Source organism: Pteropus alecto, unplaced genomic scaffold (assembly GCF_000325575.1).
Source record: "Pteropus alecto unplaced genomic scaffold, ASM32557v1 scaffold106, whole genome shotgun sequence".
NCBI classification, from domain to species: Eukaryota; Metazoa; Chordata; class Mammalia; order Chiroptera; family Pteropodidae; genus Pteropus; species Pteropus alecto.
Genome location: NW_006442103.1, coordinates 9,989,763 through 10,003,513, shown reverse-complemented (window position 1 = coordinate 10,003,513; position 13,751 = coordinate 9,989,763). Strand labels below are relative to the sequence as shown.

Below are 13,751 nucleotides of genomic sequence, written 5' to 3'. Positions count from 1 at the left end.
GTAAGGGAGACGGTCAATGTTCTTGTTGCTATAATTAAAAGTAATACGTATTTCGAAATATCTGAGATGCCACCACACTGTAGAGTGACCTGTACATTATGTTAAATATGATAAATGATTAAGCATTAGACTCGATGGCCTTTTGTTGACACTTGTGAATTCCGTCTCCTAACCACGGCCCTTTTCTGGACATCTGTAATCCTCTCATTGAAGGAGCGGGACTGTGTCTGTGCGTTTAGTCCTCCGACCCCCCTGGATTTGTCTCCTTTCCATATAACCTTTTCTTTACACTCGAGCTTTGGTCTGTTAAATCTGAGTTCAGTTTTCTATTTCACTTCTACCAGTATAAGAATGTTAAACACTGAAATATAAAGAATTAGCTACATTTGCCGTAAGTGGATGAGTTTGTTTATTTTCAAAAGTAAATTTTAATTGGCTCTTGGGAAGGGAAAGGAGGGAGGGTTAAGAGTAGCAGAAGACCACAGATGTAGTTGATAACTCTGGCTTACATTGACAAAGGAACCCTCTGGATGATGAATGAGGTCACCTAGCCTTCGAGTTGTTTAGGTGAAGCTGTGGGTTGCTAGTAACATCATCCTCCCCCTTCTGTGACGGGGCAAAAGGAAACAGTGAGTGATGCCAGCGTGCACTGTCGGGGCCAGGTGTGTAGAGCATTGCTTCAAAAGCGAAAGCTGCAGGTCCTGATTGGCTCAAGATGAACTACATTGTGGCCTGATGGAGATAGCCAGACCTCCAATTGTGGAATTTTTCTTTTTATCCTATTCAGTTGCTGTGACCAGAACCTTCCTTGGAAAGATAGCCTGTGTTTAGATGACTGTTAGCCTGTGTGGTCTATCCAGTACTTGTGGTAGCTCCGGATATTTCTCCTTCTAAAGGAACTCATTGATGTAATTTCAGACACTGTATCCTTACTCAAGAGAACATGCCGTCTTGCTCAGTGTGGAATATCTTACAAGACACACTGCTGTGTCAGTTCTTAAGCTTCTGGTTCCAGATGTCTCTAGCAGCCCTACTTTTTCTCAGATGCTTGGCCAGCTCGTATGTATGAATAGCCTTTCTGTCCTGCAGAGGCTGTGAGAAGCTCTGCCTGAGCATTTGATAGTTAAACAGCACTTACCGAGCAAGCCCTTTGTGAGGCACTGATTGTACAATTAACGGAGATTATACAAGCGATTCCTCTAATCTCAAAGGTACTTACAGTCCAGAGAAGAAAAAGGTGAATTCAGAGGCCCATTCAGGAAGACCACAAAAGAAAATTAGAAGATAAACAAAACAGTTAGTGTTTTGAGTTCTGTTTCTTCAAACATCTCTGTTGGGGTTGGTGGCTTGAGTGACCAAGCAGCTGGCATCCCACCATTTATAGACATGTTCTATTTTGAGAATGAGTTTGTGGTTTGGGAAGGATGTATAACCATTTTCAACAGATGTTTATTGACTTGCAAAGTATCGTGTTAGGCACAGGGAAAACCAAGAAGTATAAAATTATATCCTCTGCTTCTAAGGAACTATTTATATTTGGAGAGGCATGTTTAAGGTTTTAAAAGTCTTCATAAGATGTAAGTCTCCAGAAGAGAAAAGTATAACTGTCAATAACTTAGAAGTGTTTACTAAACTATTAACCCCTCTGGGGAGAGGGGGTTGGAGTAGTGGGGCATGTGGCAGGAGGAGAGGAAGGATCTTCACGTTGTCCATGTACATTTCTGTATGGTCGGAAATTTTTACCAAGTGCCAATATGGCCTTTTTGGAATTATTTCTTTATCAGTTAAAAAACGATCGAGACTAGAAGATTATACATACAGCGTTAACTTTGAATATCTCTGTTTGATAGGATTATGAGTGATTTATATTTTCTTCATTATTACTTCCTTAGTATTATCTACATTTTTCCTATAATGGATCTATACTATAAATATAAGTGGTTTATAAATAGAGAAAGTATTGGAAAACCGAAACCCAGAAGCACCTACAGCGATTATTGAAGCTCCACTTCACCACGCTCACCGTACTTCGGATGCGATGCTCTAGTGACCCCTCCTTTACCTCCTCACTCTCGCTACAACTCTCCTAAGGGTCTCTTCTTATTATTAATTATCAGCATTTAAAAAGGTGAAACGAGGGCATGTGCTCTTGCTCCTGTCCCTCGTCATTTTGAGTGAGTTAGCCTAGAAGCAAAAGGAATCCTGCTATTAACTATTCAGCTATACTATGTAGGCTGCCTAGAAAAATTTAAATTATGCCGATTGGGTTACAATTATATCTGTCAATGTGGGCTGTGATCTCTTGTTTTAAAGCAGCCTAAGAATACTTTCTACATCTTTATATTTAGTTCTGTTGGAGAAAGCAATTAGAATGTCCCATCTCCCCATCTGGTACAGTGAAGAAAACGCATCTGCTTGGCTTACTTTGTATGAGAGAGAATTAAAATTTCCAAGTTGTTTGTAATTCAAGTTAAGTAGTTAAATCCTGTCTCTCTCAAATATTGTTCTGGGAATCCATATCCCCTTATAATTATAAACTTAATTACTTTGAAAAAAAATAATAGTCTTCTGAATTATTTAAGGAAGTCAGAGATGGAAGGAGAGATGTCATTTCTAAATGATTTTTTTTCCCTTATAGCATGTGTTTGATGATCTCAGTGGCTCAGTATCCTTGTCCTGGGTTGGAGATAGCACTGGGGTAAGTAATGTTTTGAGGCTGTGAATTCAGCCTAGTAAGAAGAAGATGTAGACTTGGGGCATTTAAGCTCAGTCACAGAAATGCATGTTTGCAGGACAGACTTTCAAGAAGCCGTGGTCATTTAGGTTTTGCTTTAGAACTGGAAACGTCTCGTGACCACTTTATTCTGTAATGGGAAGGACTGTGGCACCCATGGGCTCATGTTTCATCTGTTGTCTCTTCCTGCATCACTCAGTAGGTGCTGCCAGTATCAAGGGGATGGAAGGAGAGTCACTGAGCTCCTCATCCCTCCTAATATGGAGCTGAAGATGCATCAGCCTCAGGTCTTGAATCAGGGCTTGACGTTTGCTGGCTCTCATTGTCCGGCCTGAATACGGGCAGGGGCTACAGCTCATACTCTCTGATTTTCCAGTAATGTGTGTATCATGTCACTGAGGTGCATGAGGGCTGTGTCAGGAGCCCAAAGAAATATAATTCTGGCGCAGAAGAGCAAGTTAGAAATTTCTTACCTTAATTTTTAAGCTTCTAGTAGAATTTATGTAAGCATGTCTCAGTTTCTTCTAAAATTTGAGTTGTGTCCTAATTTCCATGATATATCCATTCATTTAAGATAGTTGGTATCTCCAAAATTTCTTGTTACATGGCTATTTTGAGGCTCCCTAGCTTTTTGTACTAATCTATCAGAATCTTTTCCTCATGTATATTTTTATATAAAAAATACTTAAGAAATTAATTTCATGGAGAACTAACAGCAGAGAGGAGAGACACATTTGACACCGTGACCTCTATTAGGGCACCCACACTGTTACAGCCTCTGTAAGCAGGAAGAGAGATGATTCTTGCCTGAGAATATCTTAGAGTAATATGGATACAAAACGGTTAAGTCCTTCCTTTATTGTAATGTGTAGTTGATTAGCTCTGCCTCACTGCTTCAAGCATAGGAGATGGGACCATTTCAACAAGTGATTTGAGACCTTGAATCATTGAAGCCTAGTAACTTGGTCCTTCTTAGTTTTCTGACATATTACAATATAGGCTATGACAGAGCAGGGCTATTGGCAATTTTTTAGGTGTTGATTTAATCCCACCACAGGCAAACATGTAATGAGACTATCTTTCTTACTGACCAAATGCTTTTGTCTCTCTCCAGATCGTTCTGGTCTTGACTACCTTCCATGTACCGCTGGTAATTATGACTTTTGGACAGTCCAAGCTATATCGAAGGTGAGATGCATAACATGGTGGGGGATTGACTGAGTAACACATTGTGAATATAAGTTCCCCGCTTTTCCAGACACGATGGAGTCTAATAGTTAGTTTAAAAGATCTTCCAGCCATCTTAAATTTTCACCAAACTGTCACATTCAGCACACTTTTTGATATTTGCTTAGCAACCTGAAGAAATATGAACAGGAATCTAGTACCAAGGAGATTAAGTTGACCTGACTAAGTGGCAAAAAGTAAAGCAAGGTGGAGGAAGAGTCTATGGGGGCGGGGGAGGGGGGGGTTTGTTAATTTAAATGAATATTTGTGGGAAGGTAGCATGGAATTCAATGATCTTTTATTTATTATGAACACAGATGGTTTTTATATCCCTGAAGTAACAATCCTCACTGTACTTCCAAGTGAATATATTTCTCTAACATTGTGAGCCCCAAACAGATTGTTTCTAGATCAGACAGAGGTTCTCAGTTCAGACCTACCAAAGTACTTCGTAGTGTCCACACTGGTGGAACATATGTTCTGGAACCATAACCTCTACTCTGACATTCACAAAGTTTTAGAATCATCTTCTCAAAGGCGCAGCTTAGTTAACTAGTAGGTTCTTTTCCTTAACCATAAGATTCAAGACCAGCTAACTCCTGGAAATTGCTAAACGTCTTCTCAATCATTCTTTCCTACCCCATTTTCCCCTAAGGATCCTAAAGAAATGTAGCATCCTAGTAGATGACATAGAAACTGCCCCCAAGGCCAAGGGCTCTCCCAGCAGCCGTCATACTTTCTCAGGGTTCTTTCTTTGGCTGTTGGTCTTGACCCAGGTGGGAGGGAACCCGTGTCGAAGTTTTGATCTGGATCAGCCAACCTTCCCCAGTAGGTGTGATCCTCACCTGTTGCTCCTCAGCCTGGAGCCAGTGCTCTTTGCCGTTCAACACAGTAATGTTGGTTTAAAGACAGGCTGAGAAGGAATTGCCATCTTGGAATAGCTGTAAACTCCACGAAGGCAAGGTTTTTGACTACCTCGGTGTTCTCCATCCTAGCCAAACAACTGACACCTGGCAGGCAGGAAATCCATGCTAATTGAATGAGCGACTTGCCTTGGCTTCTCTGTAATTTTTGAACTGATAATATTTTTTTATTTCATAAGGGTTGACAATGTATTGTAGAATTCTAGTGCTAGAAAGGGCCATAATTTATATCTGATTTTATTTATTTAATTAGAACAATAGTGTAACCATCAGACAGTTGAAAAGTATCTTGTTTGGGAGGGAAAAATACATTAAAAATTGTAATTTCATGCAAGTTATATGGATCTCTGATCACTATGCTATACAACTGAAACTGTATGCCAACTATAATTTAAAAAAAAACCTCATCGAATTGTACAATGTAAATACAAGCAACTAATTGTTTATTATATTTCAATAAAGCCAAGAGGAAAAAATTATAATTTCAGTAACTCTTTACAGTGTTTAAGAAATCGTGCTGTCATAAAACTTTTCCTTATGATACACTTTCTCTTACCAATTTCTCTTCCATTATAAAAGCAGCACAACCATATGAAACCATATGAAACCTTTGGAAATTTTAAGGGAAAAGGATTCACCCTGGTATCAAGTATAATCTTAATTTATTTACAGTTTGTTATCTTGATTTTCCCGTTTACCATATGGCTACATAGTCTTGGGAAGCAACATGGTGCAGCATAAAGTTGCAAGGTTTTGTTGGCAAATAAGCCTGGAATTGAATCTCAGCACTGTTGTTTGCAAGCAGAATGAACTTGTGCAAGTCATTTACCCCACCTCTCCTGAGTCTTTTTTTTGTCATCTGTAAAAGAAAGATGATAATAATGGCCACCTTAGAGCAGTCGTGAGTTATGCTTTGCAGTGTCTGGCATGGAGTAAGAACGCGGTGGTGTTAGCTGCTGCCATGCCTCCAGCCAGCCATGACATGCAGCCAGCGTGTATTGGCGCTGCTGTACTAGCCACTAAAATGAAAAGCTTTTCGTGCCAGTTGGTAAGAAGTGATTGTCTGCCCCCAAATGCCTCCATGGCTTCTACAGGTGCACACACACCTCTGCCCCTGCCAACATGCTAGTTTTACTACTACCTGGCATTATGACCTGTATCCATTCTGATTGGTGAATGCTCACACCATATTGTTCATATCCCCTCTGCTTATAACCTATCATTTTTACTAGACTGACAGAATTTACTTAATCAGTATTACCTTGGACACTTAGGTTGTAGCTAATTTTTTTCAGTATTACTAATGCTGCTGTGATAAATATCACACATATATATGTCATAGAGGATGCTAATTGCAGTTCATCTTTTAGTAGCAAATGAAAACCTCTTCTCTGATTGACCTCTACATTGTTTGAAGGCTATTCACTAAACTCCCCCTTCTCCAGGCTGAATTATCTTGTATACCTGTTGCTTCAGCCACTTTTCTTCTTGCCTTCTGAATTCACTTTTTATTTTCTACATTGCTCTTTAACCATGTGGCCAGAATTGGACCTGACAGGTTCCCAAGTCAGACCCACGGGGAGTGAAATGTGTTTTCGTGACTTTTCCCCCATCATTTTGCTTTTCAATATTGTGCTTACTTTAAGACAGCCAGAAACAAAACAAAAACGGCATCACTGGGTTACTGTTTAAATACCTACCACCATCTGACTCAACCCTTTTCATCCTATATTTGTCTAGTCCATGAGAAACCCCAAACATACACTTTACTAAAGAGCAATCCTATTTATTTCTGGTATAGTATCATATTACTAAGGTACCTTTTCTGAATGTTGCACAGCAGTATTTGTTGTTGTGTGTTTTCACCAATGTCATTTTGAATATTAATTATTTCCTCCTTGCCGTGAATTGAAAAGTCTTCCAGAGTTTAGGTGGAAACTACAAATATGCCTGTTGCTTCTCCATCTGGCCTGGCCTGATGTGGCTCACGTTACGTTATTGAACACATATCGTTGAACAGCCAAGAGGCACGTGTTGCTTCAGAAATGGGAAAGGGATGGAGAAGTTTGATCAACTTGAGTCCTGACTGTTGAGGTTGCCCAACTGAGAAATAAAATAAAAGACTGTCGAATGCACTCTGAAGACTCTTCTGTTTTTCACAGCTTTGATGATTGTATCATCTATTGGATTACCTTCCTCCACTAAATCTTAGATAGTCAAGAGTTCAAATAAAAGGCAGTTCATCGCATGCCACTTGCTCTGAGTAGTACAGCATGGAGGCTCACGAGAATAGAAGGAAGTTGTCTCTATTACCTGTTCTGAGTTAGAGAGAGTAGACTTTGGTCTTTAGGTTGTGAAAAAGAATTGTTGAGAGGTTTGGTAAATAATAAAGCCTCATAGGAATTAATGATTAGATAAAAATGGAATAATATGTTAATATCGTCAATTTAAAGAAGTCGTGTTTGAATAGTATAAATTTTGATTCTCTGTAAAGGAATATTAATTTACATAATAGATTGTAAAGTACATTTGAAGTTAAAATATGAAGTTAAAAAGGAAATAAACTAGCTATAGTTAAGATGATAATTTGATTTTTGGCAACTAAAAGATGTTTTGTTCCTTTTATGGCCTCTTGTAAGATAAACATAGTGAAGAAAATGTAAGTATTATCCTATACCACTATTCCGTACCTAATTACCACAAAACTGCTAGGCTATTTTAGTTATGATTTTATTTTCTATTGAGAATTTTTCACATTTTAGACATTAATAAAGAATTCTCTAATAGATTTTACATCGAAGTTTATTTCATAGTCGATGTAAGTTTTTCAGGATGTTACTTGAGGTTAAAATAAGGATAACTTTAAAGGTGTACAACAGATATTGAAGCAAAGTACAGTAAACCACCTTCTCTAAGGTGGTTTGATAGATTTTTTAATGATATGCGTGGCTCACTTTTCACTGCTTTAGACAGTGGGGTAAAAAAAAGAGACTAAAGTATTGGGAGTTCAGTTTACTGTAAATTCAATTCTACCAATTTAACCTGGCAACAGTTTCAGGGCTATGATTCTTTTGGCACATTTTAATAAGCTACATTCTCCCTATTGACCTTTTAACTGAAAATCTCAATACAGTCAATTCTCATTCTTCATAATAGTTATGTTCTGCATAGTCTCCATGAATACTGAATTAGTGAATACTGAACCATCACTCCTAGGGGGAATACAGGGTCAAGATCCTGCAAACCTCTGGTCACAACATTCATCTTCATCAGTTGATCAATACATAATATTATTTTATGTGTGTTTCTGATTAAAGTTACCTTATGTAGTATATATTGTTGATTCATTAACATTGAGCTCACAACCAACTTGTGTCCAAAATAAGCTTATCTAACTTACATATTTTCTCCGTAAGGTACATCAGAGCCTTCTTATGATCAGAAACACTAAACAGCATTTCAGCACTATCCTTGGAGGCTATTTTAAACAGCATAATCACCAGCAAAAAGCACAAAAATACAAAATGCATGGTACTAAATAGACCGTGAAGGAGACATTTATAGTATAAGAGCTGAAACAAGAAGGCAGAGCATCCCCTTGTTGGACCTCAGCTGGGAACATGTGCACTAGGTGACGCAAATATTTCTCTGCCCTGTGCTTGTCTCCAAATGACTGCAAGAGTGCCACAAATATTAATTTTGGGGTTACAGATAAATTTCAGTGAATAGGCAAATTTGCCAATGCAAAATCCATGAATAATGAGAATAAACTATATAAGATTTTTCAATTAGTGAAAACTACGATACTGTGGGGTCAGCCCTTGCACAGAAGCTCCCCCACTGTAGTCATCAGCCAGTCTTCACAACCAATCAGCTTGTGGGTCAGTCCCTCCCACTGATGTGCAAACAGCAACTAAGGTTCAAGTACAACAAGAGGGCACACACAACCTATACAAGGGCACACCTGGAGCACCTGGCTCAGGTGACCATGGAGACTGTGCCACTGGGCCCCACAGGATACAAACGTAAGGCCAGGAGACACAGCAGCCCTACCCAATACATAGAAACAAACAGGGAGGCCACCAACATGGGGGCGAGGGGAGACCAAGAAGTATGTCCCAAATGAAAGAACAGAACAAAGCTCCCGAAAAAGAACTAAACAAAATGGAAACAAGCAATCTATTAGATGCAGAGTTCAAAACACTGGTTATAAGGATACTCAGTGATCTCAGTGAGAATTTCAGTAAAGAGATAGGAAACATAAAACTGGAGATTGAAAACATAAAAAAAAAAAAAATCCCAATCAGAAATGAAGAATACAATAACTGAAATAAAGAATACAATAACCGAAATAAATAATTAGAGAGAGTCAACAGAAGATAAGATAAAGCAGAGGACTGAATCAGTGATTGGAAGATAAGGTAGCAGAAAGTATCCAATCAGAACAGCACCAAGGAAAAAGAATCCAAAAAAGTGCAGATAATGTAACAGGCCTCTGGAACAACATCAAGCATACCAACATTCACATCATAAGGTACCAGAAGAAGAAGCAAGAGATCAAGGCATTGAAAACCTATTTGAAGAAATAATGACAGAAAACCTAACAACGGAAGTAGGCATACAAGCCCAAGAAGCGCAGAGTCCCAAAGAGGCCCACACCAAGACACATCATAATTAAAATGCCAAAAGTTAAAGGTAGAGATTCTTAAAAGCAACAAGAGAAGGGCAATTAGTTACCTACAAGGGAGCTCCCAAAAGACTGTCAGCTTCTTTCTCAACAGAAACTTTGCAGGCAAGAGGGATTGGCAAGAAATGTTCAAAGTGATGAAAAGTAAAGGACCTATAACCAAGATGGCCAGCAAGGCTATCATTTAGAATTGAAGGACAGATGTAGAGCTTCCCAGACAAGAAAAAGCTAAAGGGGTTAATCAGCACCAAAACAGAATTACAAGAAATGTTAGATGGACTTTTTGAGAAAGAAGGAGAAAAAGAAAAAAAAAATATGAATAATAAAATGGCAATAACTATATATGTATCAGCAATTACTTTAAATGTAAATGGATTAAATGCTCCAGTCAAAAGATAGGGTGGCTGAATGGATAAGAAAACAAGACCTTTACATAGGCTGCCTACAAGAGACTCACTTCAGATTGAGACACAAACTGAAAGTAAAGGGATAGAAAAAGATACTTCATGAAAATGGAAACAAACAAAAAAAGCTGGGTTAGCAACACTTATACCGGACAAAACAGACTTTAAAACAAAGCTATAATGAGAGACAAAGAAGGACCCAGTAATTCCATTTCTGGGTATTTATCAAAGAAACTCAAAACACAACCTTGAAGGGACATGTGCATCCATGTTTATTGTCGCATTGTTTACAGTAGCCAAGATATGGAGGCAACATGGATGTCTACCAATGTGGGAATGAATAAAGAAGAGGCGATATCTATATACAGTGGAATATTACTCAGCCATAAAAGAAGAATGAAATCTTGCCACCTGCAACAACATGGATGGACCTAGAGGGTGTTGTGTTGAGTGGAGAAAGTCAGACAGAGAACGGCAGATGCCATTATGATTTCACTTACATGTGAAATCTAAAGAACAAAATAAACGAAGCAGAAACAAACTCATAGATACAGAGGACATTTTGTTGGTTGCCAGATGGAAGAGGTGTTGGGGTTTGGGTGAAAAAGGGGGAAGGATTAAGAAGTGCGAATTAGAAGTTACAAAATAGTCAAGGGAATGTAAAACAGCATAAGGAATGTAGTCAGTGATATTGTAATAACTATGTATGGTGTCAGATGGGTACTAGTTTTATTGGAGTGATCACTTTGTAAGTTGTGTAGATGTCTAATCCCTATGTCATACACCTGAAACTAATATTATATGCCAACTGTATTTAAAATTATTTTAATTATTTAAAAAAATACCTTCACAGTAAAAAAAAAAAATCCATGAATAATGAGAATCAACTACATAAGCTCTCTCAGTGAAAACTACAAAACTATAATTTCTTTTTTAAAGAGTTTGTTGTCACCCTTGGTTTTTTTAATGTTGCCCTTTATAGTGACTTAGTCATGGCAAAAGTGAACTAAAGGAATAGAGAAATGGTTAGGCCTGAAAACCAACCAAACAAGAACATCTGTGCTTATTTGAGAAAAGTAAATATGTAAGATGCTCTGAGATATTGTAGGACTCTTTTACTGTTACTTCTAATTAAATGTCTGCAGGTCACATGCCTAGTGTCACAAGGTCCTATATATTGTAAATGAAAAGTACTCAAAAACAAGGGTGTAATTCTAGATTACTGACCTTTGGATTGAACATCAACCTTTGACTCTTCTGGAAAAACTCCCTTTTGAGTGCTTCATCTCCCTAAGAATTTTGATGCTGTAGCTTACCAGAAGTTTGTGTGATGATTACTTCTCTTTCATTTGTTTTAATAATTTCTAGATTTTTCTTGTTCTTTGGGGGTATTAGGCTCTATTCCAAAAATATTTGTATTCTACCACTATTTTCTTATAAACGTGCATATTCTTATGTACTAATTTACCACAGATGTATGTAAAAATGATCATTTACTTTTGGAAATCAGAGCAGATATTAGGGTTGGCATATAGAATTATTATTAAAATGATTTGTTTCTAAGGCAGATGGTTTCACAGGGTTTTGTTAACTTTTCATTTGACTGCTCTCTATTAATTATCATCTGGAATTTGAAAAGCAGATTTATTTCTCAAGGGGTTTCATTGGTTTCCTCTTGGTAATATATCCGTATGCTGATATATATGCTGATAGAAAGTATAGCTACATTTAAATAAAATGTTATGTTAAATACATCCCTGAACCCAGCATGGCCTCCACAAAGTCCCACTTCAATGCCAGCAGGTCGACCCTAGTTCATTGAGCTCCATTTGTTCAACTGGATAAATACCAGAGTGTTGTAGCAGATGATTTTTTGTTTTTCTCACATTGCTTTCTTTCTCTGGAGGTCAGGGATGTGTTTGTTGTGCCAAGTTCTTAAAAAGCCAGCATACTTGCCAGCAGATTTGTGAAGGTTCCCTGGGGTATATCATGAAGGAGGGGAGATTTGTGAGCTGGTGATAATCAAGCTGCTGCCAGCCCCTTTAGAAGGTTGTCAGAGCTGTTGATGATATGTACACTGTAGAGCTAGGAATTGTTTATGCACATCTCTTGGCCTGCTGTCAGGAAGATAAGAACTCTTCTTGTACTTTAAAGCCAAAAAGGCGGGGCAGGGGGGGTGAGACATATGAATCTGTTGGGTGGTGCCTAATCCGTTTTATTTATCTAGGAATTTTCTGTGTGTGTATGCAAAGAGATGGGAAGAGTCATTCAGATAACTTAAGTTCACATGTAGTTTGCTTTAGCACACTGTCAGGGACCCAAACAGACAACTCAGAGATATTCTCTCCTGTGTCTGTCTCCAGTTTCCTCTTAGCTGATCGTTACTGCCAGGCCACAGGCCCTGGCAAAATAGATGAAAACTGCAGGTCGTAAGGGACAGACTCCTCACAAATAATTAAAAGTCGTCTCTAGTTTGGGGTTGAGAGTTAAAAGAATTGGATATGGCTTCAATTTTTCCCTTAATTGACTAGTTGGCTTTTGATAAATTGCCTTCCATTGAACCTCCTCATCTGTGAATTGAGGGAATTGGACAAGATGTTCTGTTCATCATCCCTTGCATCTCTCATGTCCTCTGGTTCTGTGATTCTTTGCTTGTGGAGGCTGCTAGCAAGATTGTACCACCTTTGAAGTCACATATTCTATCAGCAAAGACTACTTCACATTGCATTTATCACTGGGCAACTAACTTGCAATACAGTGGTCTTCAATGATGGATATTTAAATTTAATGAGTCTCAAGATACATTCTGTTTTAAGAGAATGGCACATAGTATTAAACCTGTCAGAGTTAGACATTGATTTTCTTGCTTATATTTTTCAAAATCTAAACATGGAATTGAAGACCTCTCAAAGATATTGTTGGAATGAACTGTTGGGAAAAGCTTTAACAACCCAAGAGCTGAGATTAAGTTTGTTTCCCTAGCTGTGTTTCCTGAGCCGCATGTGTTAGATACTTGTGCCTAGGGATAGAAACCTCCTGGGGGAAGAGAGACTGCGGGACTCCTGCTGCTTAGCTTACAGCTTTCTCACGAGTACTCTGCTCAAACAGATCAGTTATGAGGCTGTGGCTACACTTAGCAGAGATCCCAACTTAAAACTAGGGAATTAATGGTCCGTAACTAAATACAGAGGAAGGACGGGCTTCGGGGTGGGTCCAGTCCAGCGTCGCAGGCCGGATTGCAGGATTGCCTCGGCAGTGTTCTCCACGTGTTGGCTTCATTGTGCCACAATGCCCATAGCAATGTTCTGCTTTGTGTTCATATACTACAATGTTGGGGGTTCTTGACCTGGGCACCGTTGACATTTGGGGCCAAATTCTTTGTTGTTGTGGAACTGTCTTGTACATTGTAGTATATTTAGCAGCATCTCTGGCCTCTACCCACAAGATGCCAGTAGCACCTCCACCCTGAGTTGTGATAATCAAAAATGTCTCCAGACATTACCAGATGGTTGCGTAGAGGGTTGTGTGTGTATGTGTGTGTGTGTGTGTGTATGTGTGTGTGTGTGTGTGTGTGTGTGTGTGTACACACGCAACAATACCCTGGTTGAGAACTGCTGGTCTAAAGGAAGACAGATCATTTCGTCAGGTGGCTCTGTCTGAAGTATGAGGAAACATATTTCCTAACAGACGCTACATTTCCCCCCTTTTTCTTCCTGCCTCAGCGTGGGTCACTCCCCCATTCCCTACTCCATTACTCTTAAGGAGGTGAAATTCCC

At 38.8% G+C, this 13,751-nt stretch overlaps 1 protein-coding gene across 1 annotated transcript in view; it reads left to right on the top strand.

Moving 5' to 3' along the window:
- Nucleotides 1-2,640: 2,640 nt before the first annotated feature.
- The window catches only part of SORT1 (sortilin 1), a 38,050-nt gene continuing 26,939 nt past the window's right edge, over nt 2,641-13,751 (top strand). Inside the window, exons 1-2 of the mRNA XM_015595561.2 lie at nt 2,641-2,698; nt 3,849-3,922. Coding sequence (XP_015451047.1) covers nt 3,891-3,922 — 32 coding nt within the window. The 5' untranslated portion in view covers nt 2,641-2,698; nt 3,849-3,890. The remainder of the gene's footprint in view (nt 2,699-3,848; nt 3,923-13,751) is intronic.